Source organism: Pelophylax lessonae (assembly GCF_965119305.1).
Source record: "Pelophylax lessonae genome assembly, chromosome: 8".
Taxonomy (NCBI): Eukaryota; Metazoa; Chordata; class Amphibia; order Anura; family Ranidae; genus Pelophylax; species Pelophylax lessonae.
In genome coordinates, this window is record NC_138775.1 from 164,075,943 (window position 1) to 164,103,347 (window position 27,405).

The 27,405-nt window shown below is 44.3% G+C and overlaps 1 protein-coding gene across 2 annotated transcripts in view; it reads right to left on the minus strand.

The window, feature by feature from the left end:
• The window catches only part of CAMSAP2 (calmodulin regulated spectrin associated protein family member 2), a 172,699-nt gene extending 145,589 nt beyond the window's left edge, over positions 1-27,110 (minus strand). For both annotated transcript variants that reach the window (XM_082264771.1, XM_082264770.1), the window contains exon 1: positions 26,756-27,110. In XM_082264771.1, coding sequence (XP_082120897.1) covers positions 26,756-26,894 — 139 coding nt within the window. In that variant the 5' untranslated portion in view covers positions 26,895-27,110. The remainder of the gene's footprint in view (positions 1-26,755) is intronic.
• Between the last annotated feature and the right edge of the window lie 295 nt (positions 27,111-27,405).

Here is a 27,405-nt window from a genome sequence, read left to right on the forward strand (position 1 = left end):
AGGATGATCCGACTTGCGGTGCGACTTCCATTCAAATCAATAGGCTCCCATAGTGAACCATTGATTTTGAATGGAGGCAGAAAAAACGCTGCTAAAAGCAACGTGGCAAAACGTGCAATAACGCAAATGGAAAAAGCTACTGAAAGCACGTTTTTACAGCTGCTTTTTCCGGCGTCAGAACTAGCTTTGACGCACGTTTTTTTCTAACACCCCGTGTGCATGGGGCCTTAAAGTTATCTTTATATTATAACCATAAGGAAGACAACAAATACATACAAAACACTACAGACACTATAGATGGAGTTAAACTTTAATTGTGCTTATGTTTAAATTGTTTCAAAACATTAATTTGTAATATAAGAGGAATTCAGCTGATGTGAAAGGTGTAGAATCATACATTCCAAAGCAACTAAATACAAGCCACAGTGTCCCTCACGTGTTTTCTGCAATATAAAAGAACATCTGTATGTGCATATGGAAAAGAACAGTGAATAGACAGGGCATGTACAGTAAATTCTGAGTCCTATTACCCTACACACCATGATGTGCAGTTAAGGTTTACTGAAAAAGTGAATATTTCCCATTAAAAAGAAATTAATTAGAGCAAATGGATGAATAAATAACTGCAGACTTTTCAAGGATGATTTCTGGAAATCCGGATAACTTTTCTTTATAACAGAAGTAAGTCCGATTTGCAGACATGGGTACCCGCTTTAAAATATTCCCAGCAATTAGACTTATCTGTCAGGGAAGATTAAGATAAAGCTATGAAGCACGACTCATCCGCAGCAAAAAAAAAAAAAAAGCAGCACATATTCTTCACAACTCTTCAGTTCAAATTTCTGAACTGCTGGCGGCAGTGAAACCAATTCAGTGAGGACATGCCAATGCAGGCCTTTTGAGCCTGTGGGTCAAGGCCGAAAAGTGAGTCGCCAAACTCTTTTGAAAAATTCAAATGGAGCAACAGAGTTATTTTGTGCAAGTCCTATTTTCTACTAATTATGGTTTAATATTAAAAGCGGAGTTCCGGGCACAGAAATTATTTTTTGCTGAACATACCCCCGGGACAGTCAGGGCTAGCACATTCCACAATGGCTAGCCTTTGATCTGTCCCGGTTCGCACTTACCTTTTAGAAGAAATACTTACTTAGAAAATTTCTTCCACAGCGTTTCCATCTCTGTTGTGGGCAGCTGAAGCCGGCGCGGTCCTCTTCTCTGTCTTCTTCCGCGTCTTCGTGTCCCAGAATGCACTGCACCGGCCCCTCTCGTCACTTCCGGTGCGGCGCCGCCCGGAAAGGACGAGCGGGGCCGGTGCCGTCGCATTGATTCCTGGGAGCTATGACGTTTAGCTCTCAGGAATCATCGCGAGGCAGGAAGTGACGGGGTGAGCCGCGGCTCCGAGGGAGGAAGCAGTCAGAGGTGAGTATTTACGATCTTCAATAAAAAGGTGAGTAAACAAAAAAAATAAAAATAACTATCCAATTCCTTTTCAGGTGAGCTCTACCTAGCGGAGGGGCACAAAAAAAAAAAAATGTTTTTGTGCCCGGAACTCCGCTTTAAGTACACCTGGGTAACAGGAGTGTATGAAAGAGCATAAACATGGGTATTTAAACAGGAATTCCAGCTTTGGTGTTTGCCAGTTCCACTGAACTCCCCCCTACTCCCAAACTTTTATTTTTTTTTTTAATTGCCGTATACTTGTCTTTTTCAACAAAATCTTGTTGGCCATCTAGTAATACCACATACGCTTCTCTTGCTTTCTTGGTAACGAGTCGTAGCCCCCATTCACACTGCATCGCATGCCAAATCACAGCCTATTGCCAGCAATGGCACTGTCCCATTCGGTGCAGAACCACACTGATTTTGAGACTTCGGGGGTGATTTCAATTGACTTATGTGCATGAACCTCACACAGATGTCTTTCAAATCTTCCCCGAACTCGCAATGAACTAAAGGTTTGAAATCATGTCCGTTCAGCTGAACTGGCACGACATCAAACCCGCCTCCAATGTGAACGAGGGCTACATCCTGAAAGGGGCAGAGATCATGTGACGACACGTAAGCACTGCTCAGCCCTGTAGTACTATGAGCCCAGCCTCCATGATGACAAATAGACAGGGGGGGTGTCAACGACAGGCTGGGCTCATGGGAAATTGGCAAAATGACATGACAATCATTCTGCCTAAAGAAGATCGGTTGCACTAGACTCAGGAGGAAGCATGGAAGAGCACTGGAGCATGGAGAGGGTTCCTTCCAAAAAAGATAAAAAATCCAGTTACCGAACTTCAGCCATAACCATGTTAGAACCAATTTTCATTTTTACTTCTGTATGATCCTGGATATTTAATAAAGACATGTTTCTATTCTGGACAATGATGGTAAGTGCTGACATTTGTAGATTGTTAAACTGAATGGAGAGAGGTGTTATCTGAGAACCCAACCACAATGGTCTGGATATATGAAGGTGTGATTTATCCAGATACTAATGTACGCAGAAAAATGTGTTAAAGTGATGTAAAGTCTCATTTTTTTAATTAAAAGGAACAAACATGTCATACTTACCTGCTCTGAAGTGGTGTTGCACAGAGCAGCCTTGATCCTCCTCTTCGCTGGTCCCTCTTCAGTGCTCCTAGCCCCTCCCTCCTGTTGAGTGCCCCCCACAGCAAGCCGCTTGCTATGGAGGCACCAAAGCCGAGCCACAGCTCCCTGTGTCCAGACATGGAGCCGCGGCCCGGCCCCTTGCTCTCCTCATTGGCTGACTCACTTAGGTTGACAGCGGCGGGAGCTACCACGCTGCTGTCTCAGCCAATGAGGACTCTGTGCAGGCCAGTCAAGTTCCTCCTGCCCAAACTCGCTCATCCATGTCTTTATGGACCTTTTGTGCACTGGTCCAAATCATTTGGATTATGGTGTGGGGTTGATTTTCAGGAGTTGGGCTTGGTTAGTTCCAGTGAAGTGAACTCTTATGGCGTCAGCATACCAAGACTATTTGGACAATTTCATGCTCTCAACTTTGTGGGAACAGTTTGGGATGGCCCTTCCTGTTCCAACATGACTGCACTTCAGTGCACAAAGCAAGGTCCATAAAGAGATAGATGAGCGAGTTTAGGGTGGAGGAACTTGACTGGCCTGCACAGAGTCCTGACTTTACCCGATAGAACACTTTTGGGATGAATTTGAGCAGACTGCGAGCCATGCCTTCTCTTCCAACATCAGTGCCTGACCTCACAAATGCGCTTTTGAAAGAATGGTCAAACATTCCCATAAACAGACTCTTGTGGACAGCCTTCCCAAAAGGGTTTAATCTGTTTTAGCTGCAAAGAGTGGGCCAACTTAATATAAAAATAGGTATTAAAAATTGGTATCGGCGAGTACTTGAAAAAAGCATACATGTGGTGGTAGCCATATAAGTGGAGATTAGCCCGGCATACTAATGGCACTTTTCCACTGCATGGAACCGAACGGTTCGGCTCGCTTTTGTGCTTTTCCACTGCTGGTACCACATGGTACGGTGTAGGAACGGTTCGGTACGGTACAGTACAGCGGCGCTTTTCCACTGCATGGAACCGAACGGTACGGCTCTCAAAAACAGCATCACCTCGATTGTGGTTCCAACAGGTACCATACCCGGTACCATATCCCACAATCCTTTGCATGCAGTCACTACTAGCCACTGATTGGTCAGAGAATCCCACCCACCCCGTTGTTATCCCACCCACTTAACTTTAGTACTACTTTATTGGAAAAGCAAACCATACCGTACCGAACCGTTCCAACACCGTACCATGCGGTACCAGCAGTGGGAAAGCAAACTGGGCCAAGCAGGGCCGAGTAGAGCCGAGCCGGTACTTGCAGTGGAAAAGTGCCATAAGTGGTTTTAAGGATCTATTCCAGATACGGTGGTGCAGCTTATATTATACCCGCAGGAAAACAGCTGATGAGCCATTGTGGTGAAACACAGGTCTATCCTGAAGGTGCCTGGAGGTGAGAGGCCATCTTTATGTGGTGTAGGAAGCACGAGCACTTTTAACCACCTTATTTGCCAAGTTTTGCACTGTTTGGGACGTGAAGAAATTATTATGAACTGTTGATGCACTTTACCTGGACATTTTAAATTAGTGCACTTTGAGTGATTTTGTTTACCTTTTTTGCACATTTTTTTCACAAATATATGAGTATATTGCACATTTTTTTCACAAATATATGAGTATATTGCACATTTTAGCACTTTAATATACTGCATGCACTTTATAACTTGGCTTATTTTGCACATGTGTACTATTTATTAACCATAAGTAGCGCTGTATCGTTTTATGTATATGAACTTGAGAAAAAGTATTGGTACTTGTACTCGGTCTTAAAAAACTGTCAGCAGAGCATCGCTAGTTTAGGTAGAATGGTTATAGTGTGCCATTCTGGAGGGGTGGACATTATAGATTGTTTATTTTATCATACTCAAACTGGTCTATTTCCAATATTCCAACCAATCAGAAGTTATGTTTTACTGATCAACTTTATGGTCTGATTACAGATAAATAAAATCTGATTGGTAAAGGTCTACCCAATTAAGATACAGTGTTTGCTAAAACTTGAAGGGCACAGTGCTGTCTCCTAATAACATTCTGATGACCTGGTACACACGGCCGAAAATCAGCGGGTAACAGAAACGGGCGGACATTCAGCCTGTGTGTACAGCAGCCAGTTCGGCTTCTGTAGAATGGGAATGGCAGAAAAACATCTGCTGATAAGCGTCCGATCAGTGCTCGCAGCCAGAATGAGGGGAAAAAAAAAAAAAAACTCATAGCGTGTACCAGGCATAAGTCTCATTGCCATCCGTGGAGATCAGTAAAGAGCAGGGCCACACAACAAACAGGTAACCATAACTATGACCACAAATCTAACCCTTAAAGCGGTAGTATACTCCGCTATTTGACTTTCAGCTACAGGTAAGCCTATAATAAGGCTTACCTGTAGGTACAATTAATATCTCCTAAACCTGCAGGGTTTAGGAGATATTTAACCTGCATGCAGCCACTGACGTCAGCGGCACATGTGCTCTGAAGGTCTGGCGGACCTTCAGAGCTCCTTGCCGGAAAGTGAAACTCCCGCGTGCATGCACGGGAGTGACGTCATTGCGGCTCCGGCCACTCAACGCCAGAGCCACCAAACCCGGAAGAGATGCCGAGGGAACATGACAGCGCCCTCAACGTTGTCCAGACGACTGTGTTTGGGGATTCGTTCTAAGGGAAGTATTTCATAATAAGCTAGTATGCGATGCATACTAGCTCATTATGCCATTGTCCTGCAGGGTTTTTTCATGAGGATACAACTGCTTTAAGGAAGAACTCCATGTTTACTGTGACTTTAGTAAGTTTGTTTGGACCTGCATTCCGGTCGCTGTGAACACTATTATTCACTGCAGCAGCTTGTGCTAAGCTGCACTGGTTGCTGCTTGAGTACTAGATGCTTCCTTTCTGTGCCCGGTAAGAACGGTTGGGTATTTGGCATCACAGCCATTGCAGAATAGGCTTGAATTTCATAAATGAACATCAGGCGCTCTCTGATTGGATGAGGTGGAGATCATGACATCATCGACCTGCCTCCTCACCTTGGCAAATCAGGGATCACCTTGTATTTATTGATAAAAGTAAAAAGGCTGTTTCTGAATTGCTCTGGATGCTGTACGACGGTCCATTTCTTTTCAGGCACACAAAGGATGTGTCTTGTACTTGGGCAGGAGGGCAGCACCAGCTCTGGTGCATCCATAGTGGCCAGGCCAGTTATCAAAAAAGTAAAGAATTAATTTGAACAAAACTGGCCCCAACAAAAAACTTCACAGTAACCATGGAGTTCTTAATCAGAATTTAACCTAAACTCTAAAATAACTTCACCTGCATAAATTCTGACCCCCAGACCTCCAAACTAAAGTGCCAGTTGTATGAGCCTGTCGGAAATTGTCATTCAAACAGGGACTGCATGATATTCAAGTTATTGGAAGACGGTTCTGTCCTACACAGGTATATAGCATTATACCAGAAATTTAGAATGCAATAATGCATGTGGTTATGAAATACATATGGAGCTACGGCCTCTACCCTCGTTTTCCAAAACTTTACGAAAAAAAAAAAAAAAAAAAACAGGAGTATTATCAATACTACATAAATTACATAATTAATTACACCTAAAATGATATTAAAGTCTCCCTTTTTTGTTTTGTTAACAAACATGTTTTACTTATCTGCTCTGTGCAGCGGTTTTGCACAGAGTAGCCCCTATCCTCCTCTTAGAAGGTCCCTCGTCTGCGATTCAGGCTCCTCCCTCCTACTAAGAGCCCCGAGAGCAAGCAGCTCGCTCCTGAGCCATGGCTCCGCTTGTCAATTCACACACACAGCCGCAGCTTGGCCCTGCCCCCCCTCTCCTGATTGGTTCAATGGCTGTGATTGACTGCAGTGGGAGCCATTCTCCCACTGCGGTTTCAGCCAATGAAGAGGCAGAGTCCTCTGAGAGCCAAGGCACTCATGCACATCGCTGGATCGAGATAGGGCTCAGGCAAGTATTAGAGGGGCTGCTGCACACAGAAGGTTCTTTACCTTCATGTAAAAAAAAAAAAAAAACCTTGAGCCTTTACAAGCACTTTAAACAAATCACAACATTCTGAATCCAAGGAACAGGCAAACTTTAAGGGATGATTTTCTCCTAAAGTCACACATGTATTATCACATACCATCAGATATCAGATTACTGTATCATTGAATTGTAATGTCTGTGTCCAACACTGGAGCTGAACAGTGCCAGGAGCAAAGAGGAAATCTGAGTCTACAAAAACATTAATATGTGGAGGACCAAACAAGTAACACACACTGAGAAAATGACAGAAGGAAAAACTAAGCAAAATTATAGTACTGTGAAATGTCACTGACTTAAAGGAGATCTATGCTCACAACATACACTTTCATTTTTTAACCACTTTAAGACCGGAAAGATTTGCCCCCTTAATGACCAGGCCGTATTTTGCAATTTGGCACTGCGTTACTGTAACGACAATTGCGCGGTCGTGCGACGCTGTACCCAAACAAAATTTATGTCCTTTTTTCCCACAACTAGAGCTTTCTTTTGGTGGTATTTGATGACAATTTTGAAAAAAAAAAAAAAAAAAAATATGTTTTTCACATTCTGCTATTTGACATTCCCAAAAAAAAAAAAAATTAAAATGTTTTAACATTTTAGGCCAATTTGTTTTCTGGTAAAAAAAATATATTGCAATAAGCGTATTTTGATTGGTTTGCGCAAAAGTTATCGTGTCTACTAACTACGGGAAAGATTTATGTAATTTTTATTGTTTTTTTTTTTTTTTTTAAACTAGTAAAATATGCACTGTTACTGTAATAATGCCATTGACAGGGAAGGGGTTAACCCTGTGGGTGATCAAGGGGTTATATGTGAGCCTAGGGGAGTGATTCTAAATGTGGGGGGCGTGGCTTCTGAGATGACCATAGAGGCATGTGATCCTATATAGCAGGATCACATGAGCTCTGATCATCCCAGGGAGAAGGACCGTCACCTGTGTGTACAACAGCCGACCGTCCTCTCTCAGCAGGGAACGATCGCAGGTGTCAGGCGGCAATCGGAGCCGTCTGACACACGCATCGGCTTCCCCGCTGACGAGCGGGGGCGCGCGCTCGCCCCCTAGCCTCCTGAGAGTGAGCGACGTAGACCTACGTCGCTTTGCCAAGGAGAGGCTGCTGCCGCAGTAAAGCTGCGGTAGGCAGTCGGTAACTGGTTAACATTAGCATTGTAATAGCAACAAACACACTAGTAAATTATTGATAATCCAATATAAGCTTACTTGAAAAACCTCTGTTTAAATGTTGCGAGTTCTGTCTGTCTGCCATTTCTTTCCACAACTTTCTTGATACCCTGCATGCTTTACAGCTTCTCCTCTGCAGTTTACTTTTCTAAGGACTACAGATCCCATGGTACATTGCTGCCCGTCAGCAGGGATACCTATACTGACTCTGCCTCCTGAAACTCCTCCTCTCAGCAGTTCTTTAGTGAAAAAAGCAAACTCTGAATTCAGTGGCACAGCAAAGCCTGCTCACAGCCAGTCCAGGTTCTGCAAGGACCCAACAATGTCAGGGTCTGCCCAGAAGGCTGGGCCAGCAGCTGGCGTGGCCTCTTAGCCCACTGCTCGGAAGCCTGAGCCAGCCCCGCCGGCCCACTGGCACTCCAGTTAATGCTGGAGGGGCAGAGCGCCGGTGACTGACAGTCTCCAGCTCTCTGCTCACTGTAGACCGAGAATGATATGGACTGGGTAATGTGTTAGGAAGGAAAGGATGCTATTCTGACTCCAACTGTTGTAATACTGACTTATTGCTGAGACCTAAAAGCAGATATAATCACCGCAGACAGCCGTTATCAGATAGCTGAACTCACAAAAGCACTGTTTCATCAGCGTGGGTTTTTATTGCAAGCAGCAGGTATAGCAAACAAGATGTGGCAGATGATTGAAAGACGGTATTTTGCAGGTCAAAACATGGTAACGTGTTCCCAGATGCGAGCAGATTCCATGGCCTATACATAAGTGGCCATCTTCATCCCCACAAGCGTAAAGAAAAAAGGAAGAGGAAGTGCATCACAGGTGGGAGGGAACACAGAAGGGAGAGACAGAAGGCTAGTCCATTTTGCTGAAATTTAATTGCAGCAACTCAAAATGGTACTCAAAAATGGTAGTTTGTATGGCCCCCACATGCTTGTATGCATGCCTGACAACGCCGGGGCATGCTCTTAATGAGATGATGGATGGTGTCCTGAGGTATTTTCTCCCAGATCTGGACCAGGGCATCACTTATCTTCTGAACAGACTGAGGTACAACCTGGCGGCGTCAGATGGACTAAAAGAATGTCCCAGAGGTGTTCTATTGGATTTAGGTCAGGCGAGCGTGGGGGCCATTCAATGGTATCAATTCCTTCATCCTCCAGGAACTGAATGCATACTCTCGCCACAAGGCCAAACATCTTTTGCACCAGGAGGAACCCCGGACCCCCTGCACCAAGGTAGAGGTCTGTGCGTCTCTCCAAGATATGCCTCCCTAGAACAATCACTGACCCACCACCAAACCAGTCATGCTGAACGATGTTACAGGCAGCATGAGGTTCTCCACGGCTTCTCCAGACCCTTTCATGTCTGTCACATGTGCTCAGGGTGAACCTACTCTCATCTGTGAAAAGCTCAGGGGGCCAGTGGTGGACCTGCCAATTCTGGTAGTCAATGGCAAATGCCAATCGAGCACCACGGTGTCGGGCAGTCAACACAGAGCCCACTAGAGGACGTCGGACCCTCAGGTCACCCTCATGAAGTCAGTTTCTGATTGTTTGGTCAGAGACATTCACACCAGTGGCCTGCTGGAGGTCATTTTGTAGGGCTCTGGCAGTGCTCAAACTGTTCCTTCTTGCACCTTCTACGGCCCTGTCCAGCTCTCCTAGAGTAACTGCCATACTCCTGGAATCTCCTCCATGCTCTTAAGACAGAGCAGGGAGTCATAGCAAACCTCCTGGCAATGGCACATGTTGATATGCCCTCCTGGAGGAGTTGGAATGACTGTGGAACCTCTATAGGGTCCAAGTATCTCCACATGCTACCAGTAGTGACAGTAGTGACTAGCCAAATGCAAAGCTAATGAAGAACAGTCAGAATAGATGAGTAGGGAAAAAATGTTAGTGGCCTCCACCTGCAAAACCATTCCTGTGTTGGAGGTTGTCTCATTGTAGCACATCTAGTGCACCTGTTAATTTTATTCACACCAAAGCAGCTTAAACTGATTAACAACCCCCTTGCTACTTAACTGACCAGATCAACATCCCAGGAGTTTAACTGACTTGATGCTATACACTGATTAAACAGTGTTCCTTTAATTTTTTTGAGCAGTCTATATGATTTTAAATTTTTACCACAAATAACCCGAGTTTGGATGTATTACATGTGTCAGAACATAAAATAAGCTAAAGCCAATAAGCAGGTCAATGTTACTAAACAGCTAAATCAGAACAAAAAACATTTATACCCAACACAAGCGAACACAACATTACTTTTTCAATTTACTATAGTCTTCACTCATGGGACATTGAGAGTATAAATGAACATGGATTGTAATGTGTTCTTTCCACTGCTAAAATAAATGATGTCACCAAGACAATATGCAGCAAGGGCTGCAAGAGAGGCAGTGAAATTGCCAGTCATCAATTCCAGTCCAGAGTCACCAACTTAGTCAGCGGGCGGATTTGCTACAAAGTCAAACTAGAAAACCATAGCCAATAGTTGAATGTACAAGGATTATGCTAAATTGATTTTGTTTCATTAAAACTAATTTCAAAATGATGCTTGTATTTCTGTTCCCACTGGGGATTTATTTATTTTTAATTCTTGCTAGAAGGCTCAAACAAATATTCTAAAAAAAAAAAAAAAAAAAAAAAGGAAAAAAGGAAAAATATTAAACCCCTTTATATATTGCAGTTTGCCAAATTTTTTCACCATTTTCTGTGATCCAATCGATAAGTTTTATTTTTCAACTTCCTATAACAAGCTGACCAGCAAATTAAGTTAGATTTTAAAGTGATTGTAAAGTTTTTTTTTTTTTGATTATTTATTAAAGCGGTAGTATCCCGCTTTTTGACACTTTTACCTACAGGTAAGCCTATAATAAGGCTTACCTGTAGGTACAAATAATATCTCCTAAACCGGCATGGTTTTGGAGATATTTACAGTGCATGCAGCCGCTCGCGCGAGCGGCGCATGCGCTCTGAAGGTCCGGGGGGACCTTTAATTATGTTTGCCGGAGCTTGCCGGAAAAATCAATCCCGCGCGCATGCGCGGGAGTGACGTCATCGCGGCTCCGGCCGATCATCGTGCCGGAGCCGTCTCTTCCGGCCAATCAGCGTGCCGGAGCCGCCGAACCCGGAAGAGACGGCGAGGGATCATGGCAGCGCCCGCAGCGATGTCCGGGGGTCCGTGTGGGGGCTTCGTTTTAAGGTAAGTTACACATAATGGGCTAGTATGCGATGCATACTAGCTCATTATGCCTTTGTCTTGCAGGTTTTTTTTTTTATTTTTTTTTTATAGGGTTTACAACCGCTTTAAATAACAAGCTTGTTATACATACCTGCTCTGTGCAGTGGATCCTCCTCTTCTCCTCTTTGCTGCTCCTGGCCCCTCCCTATTATTGAGTGCCCCCACAACAAGCAGCTTGCTATGGAGGCACCTGGGCTGAGCTGCAGTTCTGTGTGTCCATTCAGGCAAAGAGCTGCGGTTTGACCTCGCCCCCTCTCTCCAGATTGGCTAACTGACTTTGATTGACAGCAGCGGGAGCCAATGGCGCCACTGCTGTATCTCAGCCAATCAAGAGGGAGAGTCCCGGACGGCTGAGGGACTCGTGGACATAGCTGGATAGAGATGGGGTCAGGTATTAGGAGGGCTGCTATACAGAGAAGGCTTTTTATCTTAATGCATAGAATGCTTTAAGATAAAAAAGCTTCTGACTTTACAACCCCTGTAAGACAACATTTACCACAGCCAGGGATGCTTACAATGATCAGCCTAATTGTATGTAAAACCTTTATCCCAAAAGAAAAAACAAATTTGTTAGGCTCCTTTCACACGCTGCGCTGCGTGCTGCGGTCTGTTCTCTGCTCAGCGGGAATCGATCCGCCAATCCCCGCTGAGCAGGCGGATGACAGCTCCGTCTCTACGGGGAATCGGTTGAGAGCAGACCGCCTGTCCGCTCTAATCCGATCTGATCCCCTGGACGGATGGAAAATAGGGTTTCCATCCGTCCGTATTTCACAGACAGGATCGAATGTGGATGGCAGCGGGTGTCAGCGTACATGTCTCCGTTGACATCCGCTGCCCCATAGGGATGCATGGAGGATCTGATCAGATCCGCCTAAAAAACTGACAGGTGGATCTGATCGGATCATTCGTGTGAAAGGAGCCTTACAGTAACTGAAAAAAATGTTAGTTGCAGTTCAGGTTTAATTTATTAGTTATGTCTATCCAAATCTTGCTAGCGCATCTAAAGCTGGGTAAACATTGATTGAAAACCAGTTCTGGCACGATACATAGTGATTTTCAATTTCCTAAGCCTTTTTTCTAAGCGTTGAGGTTCAAATGGCCTGTGAACAACTTTATTTAGTGAGAAACAAAGAAGCAATATATGTAACATTCACAAGTCACAAGTAACAAAACTGTGCAAATAAACACTAACAATTGAACATTCTGTAACAAAGTAGTCCAGTGTTTCCGGAGTGGTTTATTAGGGTTACGAGGAATTTTCTCTCTTCATGTAGCCAGTCTGACAGCAGTATGTCATATGCCAGACCTGAGCACTGGTGGTCTCATCTATTTCAAGGGTAGACAAATGATTGTACATGTCTGGAACTTAAAGTATAAGTGATGGTTCACATTGGTGCAATGCGGGAACCCTGCGAATCCACTGCGGGTTCCCGCATCGCACCCGACTCGCAGGCAGTGCACACTGCCATATGCGAAATGCTGGGAGTGTCGATACAAAGTTAATAATACCCCTAGATTAGTTTGCATATCGCAGTGCAAACTGTCAATTTGGACAGGAATCAGATCGCATAGGTGTGAACCAATTCTGGTAGGAACCAAAATAAGGGTCCTGCACAACTTTGGTCCGAATGTGATGCAAATTCAGCCATGCAATCTGTATGGCTGAATTCATATCACGCAGACATCGCATGTGATTTGCAGAGCAGTGCGGTGCAAATCACATACGATGTCTGACATGGCGATAGTGTAAACCAGGACTAACTAAAGGCACTAAAAACTTTTTTTAGTTTTGGATAGGAGTGGAGAGGGATTAGAACTAGGGATCAACCGACTATCGGTTTGGCCGATATTCACAAACTTATCCGATATTTCTGTCTCCGGAGGGGAAGGGGGGGGGGGGAGGATTAGAGCGCTGCCTGATTACACAGAGCAGGGTTCTTCTGCTTACCCGGCGCGGGCGCTGTCATACGAAGTCCCGCCTCCTGGACATCTATCATAGGAGCCGGTCCAGGGGGCGGAACTTCTGACAGCTCCCACGCCGGGTAAGAAGGAAAACCCTGCTCTGTGTAATCAGGCAGCGCTCTAATCCCCATGCACTGGTCACTCTACAGTGGATGGGGGCACTGGTCACTCTACAGTGGATGGGGGCACTGGTCACTCTACAGTGGATGGGGGCACTGGTCACTCTACAGTGGATGGGGGCACTGGTCACTCTACAGTGGATGGGGGCACTGGTCACTCTACAGTGGATGGGGGCACTGGTCACTCTACAGTGGATGTGTGATTGAATGTGCAGAATATCGGCCCATATCGGCCGATACGTTGTGACCAAAATATCGGTATTGGTTCTGCAAAAACCATATCGGTCTATCCCTAATTAGAACACCTGTCAGTTTTTATTGCTGCCTGTGCCCCAGTTAAGGAGATTCCCCCTCTCAATTTGTTCTGCTTACCATTATCATTGAAAGTGAAAGTAAAAGAAAACCCCAAATTTTGGGTTGTCCCCAGAAAAAAGTTAGAGGGGAAATCTTCCAATGGGGACACTAGTTCTGGTGACCTGGGGGTCCCCAATGAATTCCCTGAATGCAGCAAGGTGATTTTTTTGTTTTGCCGTTCATAGGCTCTGCACATGTTCACTTTAAAGTGGAACTAAACTGTATTTGAGCACCACAAAACAAAAAAGGCTATTTTTAAAGGGGTTGTAAACCCTCACATAAACCCAGTGAAGTGAACAGCCTAGAGATGGAGATGATGGAGATGGAGAGCTACTGATGACTTTTCATTCTGAGTTGCCAGGCTGTAACATTGAACCTTTGGAGTCAACCAAAAGGAACCAAAAAGGCAGATGTCTTCTGAAATTTCCAATCGGCATACTTGTTTCGGGCCAGTGACTCAAAGTACTAAGGCCAGAGTAACAATCCATGAGCTTGCTTTTTAACCACTTGCCGACCACCCCACACAGATTTACTACAGCAGGGCGTCATGGCTGCGCATAATCACGTAGATCTACGTGATTATGTGCACGTGGCGCATGTCACCGGAGCCGCGCTCCCACTGTGATTAGAAACAGCAGGACCCAGACCGCGGTAGAAGCGGTGCCGCTGGCCTCCCGAAATCTTCACAGAAACTGACAGAAGACCCACCTGCTTATGTCATACAGGCAGAGAGAGATCATGAGTTTCAGCAGCTAAGCTGAAACCCTGATCTCTATGTGCCTGTCACAGAGCCACCCCCCACCCCCAAGTCAGTAAGCACAAACAGGCATAAGTTTAACCCTTTGATCACCCCCAGTGTTGACCCCTTCCTTGCCAGTGTCATTTATACAGTAACAGTGCATATTATTTAGCACTGATCACTGTATAAATGTCACTGGTCCCCAAAAAAAGTGTCAAAAATGTTAGTTTGGGGTCCGATTGGTCCGCTGCAATGTCGCAGTCCTGCTAAAAAATTGTTGATCGCCGCCATTACTAATAAAAAAATATATATATTCCGTAGTTTGTAAACGCTATAACTTTTTCGCAAACTAAATAAAATACGCTTTTTGGGATTTTTTTTTACCAAAAATATGTAGCAGAATACAAAATCAGCCTAAACTGATAAAAACATTTGTTTTACATTTTTTTTATTGGGAATGTTTTGTAGCAGAAAAGTAAACAAAAATATTGTGTTTTTTTCAAAATTGTCACCCTTTTTGTTTATAGCGCAAAATCTAAAAACGGCAGAGGTGATCTAATAGCACAAAAAGAAAGCTCTATTTGTGGGGGAAAAAATGGACATCAATTGTATTTGGGGACAGCGTCACACGACCGTGCAATATTTCGTTAAAGTAACGCAGTGCCGAATTGCAATAAATGGTCTGGTCATTAAGGGGGTAAAACCTTCCGGAGCTGAAGTGGTTAAAAAAAATGGCATCATCCAAGTTTTCTCATGACAGGTTCACATTATTTAAAAGTGAAAATACCACACAAAGGAAACACACTCACCGATATTTGTAATATTCAAAGATTGTCTTTAGCAAAAGATTATATTGATATATGTAAACTAGAGATTGTTAATCAACATTCAGTGTATATATAAAACAAATGGCAAGTAACAACACTGTATAAATGTATGGGCTGTAAAGAAAAAAAAAAAAAAAAAAAAATCCTGGTCCAAGAAAATCTACTCTTTTTATAGTAGTCTCTAAAAATAGCATACCACGTTAAAAAACTGTGCTAAAAACAACAACACATGTGTGCTGCAATTGTTGACTTTCTTCTAAAAATGCTAGCTGCCTGGTTGTCTCTTCAATACATTTACTCGCTATCCTGGATATCCAAGTGAAGCCAGCACTCTAGAATTGCATATTTGCTCAGGATCAATGACAGTCAAGAAATTAGCATTTTCAGAAAAAAGAAAAAAGTCGGCCCAAAAGTCCTGCACGAGTTTCTATTGTTTAGCTTCATGCACCAACCAGCTGAAAGGCTGCCACAAAAAACATCCCAGCAGCAGCAGAAAGCCACATGTTGCAAAGTAACGGCCTGGGACTTGCAGGCCTAGCTGGAGCCAGAAACTTCCTAAATATTTTTTTTATTACAACTAATGATAATAAAATGATAGCCACTGGCAAGGATATACAGTAGGGCTGGGAGATAAAACGATACCGATATGTATCGCGATAGTCACGTGATCGATAGCAATAAAAAAATTGAACGATAAAACCGTTCGATATTAGAACTTGAAAGTACCGTATATACTCGAGTATAAGCCGAGTTTTTCAGCACATTTTTTTGTGCTGAAAACGTACCCCTCGGCTTATACTCGAGTCAAGGAAAAAAAAGTCCGCTCCGACGGGTTTAAGCTTTAAAAATGGCGCCGCCCGTCGCATACATGTCACCGCGCACGCGCCGCCGCCGCTTGGGAGAGGCCGGGAATAGCCGAAATTATACTAGCGGTGGCGGCGTGTGCGCAATGACGTGTCGGCGCCGGGCGGCGCCATTTTTAAAATGAAGGCGCCTCTGGAACAGGTAAGGGAAACTGCTGCACTACCTGCCATTATGCAGGGCTGCGGGCACACTACAAGGGATGCAGTGCTGCGGGCATGGTCTACCTGTACCGTGCCCACAGCACTGCATCTCCTGTAGTATGCCCACAACCCCGGATCCTCTTGTACCATGCCAGTACCCTGCATTCTCCTGCACCATGCCAGTACCCTGCATTCTCCTGCACCATGCCAGTACCCTGCATTCTCCTGCACCATGCCAGTACCCTGCATTCTCCTGCACCATGCCCGCCGCCCTGCATTCTCACCCTAGGGTCCTTATTTTAAATGGGTAATAAAAAATATCAATAATTATCGATATCGACCGATATGAAACACTGATATCGTGATACAGTTTTCAGCCATATCGCCCAGCCCTAATATACAGTATAGGCAACAAGTAAACCCAACTGAGCCAATCAGCCACCACTCATCTGTACACCATGGGCATAATGTGTGCAACGAATGGCAGAGGTAGCAAGTGCTGGCTTCATATACAAATAAAATAACTTTTTCCCCTATTTTTAAATTATATAAAAAAAAAATTATAAACGCAATGTTTAATATAAGAATGAAAAATCGGATTGTGCTTATTTTTCTTTGTTAATATGCAACTATTTTATTTTTCAAAAGGAATTGAATTACTAAGAAAAAAAAAAAATCAAGCGCACTTAAATTTGACTATCAGCTGCTCCAGCAAGAGGTCTTTCATCAGCAACGCTTTCCCTTGATGCAGCAAAGAATGTGTCAGTGCCTGAGGCATGTGAATGAATACACAACACCACTCAATATATTCCCATCGCCCACGTTCCTGGAGAAGGCCCGGAGTAAGCGGGTACTGTAGCAACGGCCAGCGTGGTAGCTGGTGTCAGCACATGAAAACAATACATATGTCGCCAGCACACTGCGGATCCATAGTAATTGGTCCAAATGTTTATTGAAGCAATTTGATCACAAGCAGGGTCAGTGCGACATTTCAAGGCCATGCCGTGACATGCCTGACAAAGAGGTCCTGCACTGACACGGTTTGTGATACGATTGCTTTAATAAACGTTTGGATCAGTTGCTATGGATCCATGGGGTGCTGGCCATGCTCTTTTCTGAACACAACACCACACTGAAGAGGTAGCATATCCATCCAGGGCCACTGATGGGGGGGGGGCATCACTTCTCTTGCCTCACACAGGGGGGCCCAAACAGGGAGGCGGATTAGGGATGGACAACAATTGCAGAACTCTTCCTCCAGCAGCTGAAAGCTGGTCTCTACCCCTCTCCCTGCTGCTAGCTTTTATCTGCTGAGAAAGACAGTCCCCCTCCCTCCAGCGCTGGCTCTAATGTTAGCTCTGCTCCTAAGTTTGTTATCTCTGTAAATTTGTTTCTCTCTCTCCGATTCCGGAGCTCCAACTGCCCAGCCTGTATAGAGTTAGCAGGAATCATGTGACTTATGTTGTATTTTTGTCTGCCAATAATGATTTTATTGGATTTTTAGCAAAATATAGCTTTAATATTTTCTTGGTGGGGCCCTGTCAGGTAGTCAGTATGGGGCCCCCCCAATTTCTATCAGCAGCCCTGTATCCATCCACATGCTTAGGACACAACTCATACCCATGCAATAAAAAGTAAATAGTACTAATATGGAGGCTTCCACTGCTGAACTCTCTCTTTAAGGCCCCTTTCACACTAGTGCGACTTGTCCCGCGATTTCGGACCGCAAAAATCGCATGACAAGTTGTTTTCCATTATTTTCAATGAGCCCCATTCATATCAGTGCGTTTTGAAGTCGCACCGACCTCAAAGTAGTTCCTGCACTACTTTGGCAGGATTTTAATGCGTTTTGAGCTATATAGCCCTGAGCCATTGCTCAAAATCACGTCAAAATCACGGCAGCAAAAAAAAAAAAAAAAAAGTCGCGTCGCAAAATCATGGTAAAATTGCGTCGCAAAAGTGTGAAAGGGGCCTAATACAAATCATTTTTTCCTTTTTTTAAATAAACAGCATGAAACAAGCAGGCAGATTAGAGATTTTGACTTTCCTTAGGCTCCATTCACACCTGAGGGTATTGTTTTCAGGCATTTTTTGCACGTGTTTGAAGGCAAGGATTGACATTAGGGATCAACCGATTATCGGCAAAGCCGATATTGTTGGGGGCGATCAGCACTTTCCCCGATATATATTGGAAACGGTCCCTGAGGTGACCGATATTGCCGATATTTCGGGAAAGTGCTTGTAGCAGAGTGATGCCTGCATCTAGAGGCATCACCCCGGTAAGGTCGTCCATAGCTGATGGTTGGCTGTCTTGTAATGACAACCGATGCGGCTGAGAAGCCACTCAGCTGTCATTACAAGGAGCGGGAGGGGATGTCCCCCCACCCCCTCCGGCTGCCTTCCGCAGCTCGCCTGGGTCTCCTGTCCCAGGTCCCTAGGTTGTGTGACTCAAAAACTACATAAAAACGTAACACGAGTGTGTTATTGATGCATTCTTGCTGCGTTTTCAATGCATTCCAAGCGGAAGATGCGTTTTTGGTACAGTTTATTTAACTGACCAAAAATGCAGAATTTTTACCACCACAATGGAAGAGCTATGGACCAGTATGAAGACATACATAGAATTTAAAGGGATGGATTTTTCTTCAGCTTTTCTTGAGTTAAAGGTGCCAAAAATGGCCGACAAATTCATATTCATTTAAAATTCATGATATTAATTAAAAAGTAAAATATAATACATCTATCTATCATATATATATATATATATATATATATATATATATATATATATATATATATATATATATATATATATATATATATATATATATATATATATTCATTTTTTAATTATTTTTTTTTTATTTTTATTTTTTTTAAACTGCCATTTTCGGTTTCTGGCAAAGTGCATCCTGCATTTTCGTTTTTGGCTTCAGCACCAAAATTTCCACCTCTAGTAATTTAACAAGAAAATTGTAAAATGTATGGCCAGCTTTAGAGTTAGGTGTTCCCATCAGAGTAAGCTTGGAAATTACTGCTGCCTGCCTACTGCTTTCCAGTGCTAAAGAGCACACAATCTGTATTTGGGATTCATGGTAGAAATCGAAAAATGCAAAAATCTAAACTAAGGGGTCTCTGAATGGTCAAAACCCAAAGCCTTTTTTTTTTTTTTTTTTATTACACTATTCCCGCTTATTTGTTTACATGTACCTTTTAAGAGCCCATTCAGACTAGCGCGACTTGTTAGGCGACTTGTCAGCCTGACAAGTCGCGGTAGGTCGCAGTCCATGCAGTGCTACAGGACCCGTTCTAATAGGAGCGACACAAGTCGCTCCAACTTAGAAAAAGGGTCCTGTACTACTTCGGGGCGACCTCGGAGCCACTTGCATAGACTTCCATTATGTGAAGTCTCTGCAAGTCACGCCGAAGTCGCGGTGCACGCAACTTCACAGGTCGCCCACCAAAGTCGGATCGCCTCAGTGTGAACCGGCTCTAACTGGGAATCCAAGGCTGACAGCTGACTGTGCCGGCCAGAGATGAGTAACTGGTTGTTAGGGAGCAGCACCTGCTGGTGTCCTAACAACCAAGAGCCCTGAGCAGAAAGTTGTTACATTTAGAAGTAGTAGTGATACTGCTGCTAAATGTTTCACCTACCACTGAAGCTGGAGGTACATTTAGCTGAAAGCCCATTCGTTTGGCTGTTTGCACAGGAATCTCCATACACTTTGTACACAGTGCAAAGGCCTCCCTCATAATATTTATCCTTATTGTGGAATGTTCTTAGCCTCTTGGCCTATTTTCTCTCTTGGTGAATGCTCTTCAACTCCTCTGGGTGAATGTTCCTTTGGATATTTTCACATATTTTGCTACATTTGCCTGACAAAAGACAACAAACAAGAATAGACATTACACATACACTATATTGTCAAAAATATTGGGACACCTGCTTTTACATGAACTTTAATGACATCCCAGTCCTAGGGCCCTTTCACACGGGCGCTCTGTATGTCCGCAAATCATCCTATTTTTTGCGGATGATTTACGGACATAATGTAAGTCAATGGCATTGCGGATGTCAGCGGAATACCATCCGCTGACATCCGATTTCCTTCCTTTCAGTTCTGTTCTGTTTTTTTGGAACGGAACAGAACCCTATTTTTCCTCCGTTCAAAAAACGGAAAGGAAGCAAAATCGGATGTCAGCGGTGCCATCTGCTGACATCCGCAATGGCCATAGACTTACATTATGTCCGTATATCATCCGCAAACGGATGGGATGATATGCGGACATCCGCTCCGTGAAAAAAAAAAAAAGTGCCGGAGCGGATCGCAATGCAGTCCGCTCCGTGTGAAAGAGCCCTTAGTTCGTAGAGTTCAATATTGAGTTGGCCCACCCTTTGCAGCTCTAACTCTTCTGGGAAGAATTGAAGCTCCTATATCTGCAAAGGGTGGGCCAACTCAATATTGAACCCTACAAACTATGACTGGAATACCATTAAAGTTTGTGTGTGTGTAAAGGTAGGCGTCCCAATACTTTTGACAATAGTGAATATTACAAACATTGTGTATTTCTGAATTTTGTGCAAATACGACATTGGTAAAAGCTCATTTTCGCAAAAGACGACATTCGCAAAGCTAATTTTTTTATACATAGACTCCACAGTATATCTGGTTATGTCCATTTCTTCAGTCCGAATAACATGATCCTTGATATTGCTTATGGTGGATGTGATGGTTTTATTTCTACACTAAAACAACATTACTACTTCTAAACCTGTGACATTACATAGAACAGACAACGAAGTAAGATCCAAAAAATCCCAGCGTCGAAGCATCCAAGGTTCTTGAGATATACACAAACCTGTTTGGAGGATCACAACCCTGGAAAGCTAGTAGTGGATTCTACGATAAACTCTCTCTGTTTAAAGAACAGACTGGATTGGTTTACAAAAACATTCCTGCATTTGTTTACCGTCTAACCAAGGGCATTACAAGAACCGCTAACCACAAGCATTGTAATTTATGCCAAGACATATATAGAATACCTAATAAGGAACAGCAATACGTGTGAAACACACAGCAATACTAAATAGTAACTGGACTGTCTCCCAATATCTTTGAGCAAATCTTCTGGCTGAGAGCAATCAATAATACTACACCTGCCAGTAGAAAACCACACCATCTGCTATTACGGTCAGAAAATGCTAGCTGCCTGGCTAGGCTTGAGTTCTACACTTATGAGCCACTGGCTCACAGCAAGCATGCAGCATATGAAAGACAGAATTACTTATCTCTAAACTTGTTCCAGGTCAGTGACCCATGGCACTAAATCTAAAAGCATCAGCTTACCAACCAGGGAATTGGTATTATCAGAGGATTTAGCAATGGTAGCCTACAGATTTCTCTTATGACAAATTAAAGTGGTTGTAAACCCTTAGGCTGCATTCACATGTCAGCGTATTGATCGCGGGCAGAATCACTGTGATTCTGCCCGCGATCCAGAAATCATTGCAAATCGCGGGACGCATGTGCGTTGCCCGTGATTTGCAATAGCACCCCAAACGCTGTGCGATGTTGCCGCGATTTCCGCCTGCCGAATCGCGGTAACATCACGCCAAAAAAATCGCGGGACGCAATACGCTCCAAAGAAGCTCTTGTACTTTTTTGGGCGGAATGTGTCCCGCAATTTTTTTTGCGCAATGTTACCGCGATTCGGCAGGTGGAAATCGCGGTAACATCGCACAGCGTTTGGGGTGCTATTGCAAATCACGGGCAACGCACATGCGTCCCGCAATTTGCAATGATTTGCGGATGGCGGACGGAATCGTGGCGATTCTGCCCACGATCAATACGCTGACATGTGAATGCAGCCTTAGATATACCCAGTGAAATGACTGGCCTCAGGTGATACTGTACACAGAGATTTATTTATTTCAGGTACCGTCAATTTACGCAGTGCTTTACATATAAATTGTACATTCAAATATCTCCCTGCCCTCAAGGAGCTTACAATCTAAGGTCCCTAACCCACATTCATACAAACACATAGGGCTCTTTCACACGGTCCGCCTCCATGCTGCTCCGTGGTTGTAAACAACGATCCCCGCTGAGCAGGAAGGTGACAGCTCCCTCTCCGCTCTGTGTGCAGAGAGGGAGGTGTCAGGTCCTGGCTGTCCTCTATGGGGGAATCGGATGAGAACGGACTGCCTGTCCACTCTCATACTATCCCCTGGACAGATGGAAAATAGGGTTTCCATCCGTCCGGATTTGACGGACAGGATCGGATGCGGATGGCAGCGGGTGTCAGAGGACGTGTCTCCGCTGACATCCGTTGCCCCATATGGATGCATTGAACATCCGATCAGATCCGCCTAAAAAACTGACAGGTGGATCTGATCGGAGCGCTCGTGTTAAAGGACCCATACTAAGGCCAAATTAGACAGGAGCTAAATCACCTGCCAGCATGTCTTTGGAGTGTGAGAGGAAACCGGAGTACCCAGAGGAGACCCACGCAGGCACAGGGAGAACATGCAAACTCCAGGCATGTAGTGTCATGGTTGGGATTCAAACCAGCATGAAACAAATCCTCCTACAAAAAGTTGTACCTGTTTATCTACAGTCATCTCTTCATCAGTTCAAAGTCCAGAATTTATAAAGCTTGTTTGAGTGGTCAGAAAAAAAAGGGGGAAAAAGCTAAAAGTTACACTCTGCAGAGCTCAGCGAGAAGAAATCCAAAAGCTGATTAGAGGGAAGGGGCATACCCCATTCACACAGCACATAAAAACCGAGCTGAGACTGTCAATCAGCTGGAGATCCCTCCCATGACCATTCTCTTGGTGTCAGGGAAACACATTAGAAGTGAATCATGCTGATAGAGGAACACAGCAGCAGACAAAAAATGACACTAGGGGCTCTTAACTGAGACAAGTGCACATTATAGAGGGATATGCTTTGTTCATATTTCATGTCTGAAGTTTACTCTAAAGCTGATCTCTGGCTGAAAACTACTTTTGACCGTTTGCGCTGTCATATATATGAACTTGAATGAAGCGAGTGTAACGTGCTGGTGCTTTCCCCCTGTAGAGAACAGTCAGCGCCAACGTACAGCTCCAGTTAAACACAGATCACAGTGGGTCACTCTGTTCTGCAGCTCATCCATTCCAAAAAGGTCTTGCATTCTTTTCAGGGACTGCAAGGCATTTGTGATTGAAGGAGGATAGATTGGAGGAGAATGTACCAATCACAGAAAGGCTTGCATATATAGATGAGAACGCAAGATGTTTTTGGAATGGCCGAGCTGCAGATTGAGCAACTCTGCTTGATCTGTCATTTTCAGTGCTTGGAATTCGGTGCCAACTGTACTGTACTGTACAGGGGAGTATTACATTGTACATTTACACACCTTATTAGTGTTTTTTGGGGGGTTTTTTTAAGTGCAACTATTCAAAAATAGTTTTTGGACAAAAATTTACTTTAATTTATGTTGAGAAAAAAAAAAAAAAGAAAAAGAAAATGAAGTGCCCTGTAAAATATGAGAAGTACTTCTATATCTGGCAAGCAGTGATTCCAGTCTTCACTTTCTTGTATAGCGATTGCCACTGCAGGACACCAAAGTGATGTAGCAGACAGTGGATTGGACCACAGCATGCAGAGGGGAGACCTTACACACAACACACTCAGAAGCATTGGAATTACTGTCCTCCAGATAAGAGAAGCATTATTCTTTTTCTTTTACATTATGCTTTTTTTTTTACCAGGTTGTGAGAACGAACTTAAATCGGCGTTCAACCCAAAAGTGGAACTTCCGCTTTAGGTAGTCCTAACCCCCTGACATGCCACATTTGGCATGTCATTTTTTTTTGGGGGGGGAGAGGGTACCTAGTTTTGACAGGTACCCGCTCCTACTTCCGCTTGGAGCTCCCCCTTTCTCCCTGCAATCTTCTGGGACATGTCAGAGGTCCCAGAAGATTGCCGGCCAATCAAGTAGCGCAGTGCAACTCGTGCATGCACAGTGCGTACCCGGCTGTGAAGCCGCAAGCTGTCACAGCCGGGTGCCCACACCAGTGATGCCGGCGCCGCCGAGACCAGAGGGAGCGGATCGAGGCTTCGGGCGACCACATCGCTGGACAGGTGAGTGTGTGTTTATTAAAAGTCAGTGGCTACACTTTTTGTAGCTGCTGACTTTTAATAAAACACAGAAAAGTCTGGAACTCCGCTTTAATGGGAGTAATTCTACATTTCCAATCACATGGCAATGAGCAGTAACCAATTTGAAAGCATGTTTAGGTGTTCTGGCTTCAGTGACTGGTTGTTCTGATTTAAAATAGAACTATCATTATTGTTAGAGTCCTTTCACGCAGGCTTTCCAGCCTGGCGTTTTTCTCAGTGGGGATCGATTTGCCAATCCCCACTAAGCAGGCGGATGACAGGTCAGTCTCCGCTTACTTTGCAGAGACAGAGCTGTCAGATCCCCGCTCTCCTCTATGGGAGATCGGATGAGAATGGACTGCCTGTCTGTTTTCATCCGATCCGATCCTCCAGACCAGGGATTCTTAAACTACAGCCCTCCAGTTGTTCCAAGAACTACAATTCCCATCATGCCTAGCCATGTATGTGACAATGCCTCATGGGATGTGTAGTTCTGCACATGGAGAGCCTATCTTACTCCTAACTAGGCAGAAGACAAACTGAGTTGGGAATGCTGATAGCAGGGGGGTATTGGACCAGTGGGACAGCCCCCATAGGTGTGTCTATGTAAATTACTTTGTTTTTAACAAGTCTTATGCCTAGCTTGCTCCTATGAATAAGAGGTCAATACCCATTGTTGAAGACTGAATGAGTGGGCGGCGACTGTCAGAGGACGTAAGAGAAATAGGGTTACCATCCATCTAGATTTCACAAACAGGATCGGATTGGATAGCATTGGGTGTCAGCAGAGAGGTCACCACTGACATCCGCTGCTCCATAGAGGTGCATTGAGCGTCCGATCAGGTCCGCCTGAAAAACAGACAGGTGGACCTGATCAGAAAGCCCTGTGAAAGGGGCCTAACTAACATTATTTCCCTGAATTACCCCTTGGGCCCATTTACACCTGTGCGTTTGTGACACAGTTGTCTTTTTTTTTTGGCGATTTTCAATATGCGTTGTAATGCTGCACGCATGCTCATTTTCTTACATTGTAATATGGAGCATTTACCAGTCAGCTCGACAGGGCTGGTAACAAATCACAACACACAAATTATGCGTTTTCAAGCATTGCTTTAGATCAAGGGTCTCCAAACTTTCCTAACCAAGGGCCAGTTTTGTGTTCATTTAGACTTTAGGGGGGGCCGGACTGTGGGCAGTGGGAGTAGAAAATGTGCTGGGGTCACTGAGAGTAAAAACAGAATTGTTGTACGAACTTACCGTAAAATTATTTTCTCTGAGTCCTCTGACAGTCGCCGCCCACTCATACAGTCTTTACTTATGGGTATTGTCCTTATCCATAGGAGTAAACTAGGCCTAGTGTACCCCTATGGATAAGGACAATACCCATAAGTGAAAATTGTATGAGTGGGCGGCGACTGTCAGAGGAGGTAAGAGAAAAGTGTCCCATCTTTGGTATTAGGGGGAAAAATAGTGCCCCATCATTGGGGTCAGTGGGGAAAATAGTGCCCCATTGTTGGTGTCAGTGGAAGGAATAGTGCTCCAAAGACCAGATAAAGGCAAGCAAGGGCCACATTCGGCGCCTGGGCCGCAGTTTGAGGAGCACTGCTATAGACTTATAGTGACCTCGCAACACTTCAGAAAAAAAAACAAAAACAACATTAAGTGCCGGTTCCCACTAGCACGATGCAGGAACCAGCGTGACTCCGGTGCCGATTTCCGCATCGCATAGGACTCGCAGGCAGTCCACACTGCCCTATGCAAACTGCTGCCTGGTGTCAATAGAAAATTAATGACACCCCCAGATTGGCTTGCATATCGCAGTGCAAACTGTCAAATGGTGCAGGAATCGCATCGCATGCAATCCTATTCCAATGCGGACCAAAAAAATTAAAAAAAAAAAAAAAAAAAGGGTCCTGCGCCATTTTGGTCCGAATACAACGTCAATTCAATTTGCATCACACAGACATCCCATTAGATCTGCACAGCAATGCGGTGCAAATCACATGCGATGTCTGGAATTGGGCTAGTGAGAAATGGCACAAAAAATAAAAAAATAAATAAATGATATCGTTGATATTTTACAAATTGCGCTGCAAGGCAGTGCAGAGATGTGGACACCACTAATTTGTAACACGTTGCAATGATATAGTGTGAACAGGCTGCGTGGGCTTAGTTACACTAGTCTCACTGGGGATGCGTTTCTAAACGCATGGAAAAAGATTATTTGCCCAATGGTTTCATTTCACAGCAATGCATGTCGGGGTTCTGAAAAAAAAAAAAAAGTAGGGCAGGATTCATTTACACGCAGCAAATTCTGTAATGCATTAAACCACGCTGCAACATGCTCCAGGTCATGAAGTTGAATGAAATGTCATTTTAGGAGTGTTATGCGTTGTAACATCGCCCTACCACAACGCACACCAGCGTGTACATTATACAAAACATAATGAGCACCCGCTGTTGTGAATGGGCCCATACATGTACAAAGCACATAAATCACAGTCATACACATTTGCGCCAAAAAATAAAAAAACATACCTGCCCCATACGCCTTGGCGACCAGCCAGGCCAGATTACTGGCCACCTTGGCCCTGTTGAAGTCATAGTGATCGAAAGGCTTGATGGCGGGGACTATGAAGGTCTTCTTCCCCTGTGCGTTTTCCGCAACGTCTACCATGGCTGAATCTTTGCGGCTTCCGCAATTTACATGATTCGCACAACGGTCAGTGGAACATTCTACAACAGCATGCCAGGCTATGTACCATCGCCAGTACCCTGCATGGAATCCCCCTGTCCTTAGCGCAACCGTTTACCGATCTCCTATGGCTGAACGATATTTACATCCTATTCTTCCAATGTCGGTTGGCTGATCAGCATCCTCATCCAAGTGCCTTAAAGAAGCAGCAGCCAATAGGAGTATGGATACTGTAGTGTTGGGTTAGAAATCCCAGGAGTGCAATGATAAAATACAATGTTTGTAGTCTTTGTTAGTGCTGGATTGTGGAATGTAGTGCTGATGTGATTGCAGAGCTCAGGTGATCATGTGATGAGTGAAGACCCCAATCCTGCCTGTCATCAGCATGCATAGTGCCTCCATGTCATCGCCCTGCCTGTCACTGGCATTGCCAACAAGCAGATCCTGTGCGATCCCAGCAGTAGTAGATCCCCCCGGTGATCCGGTGTGGATG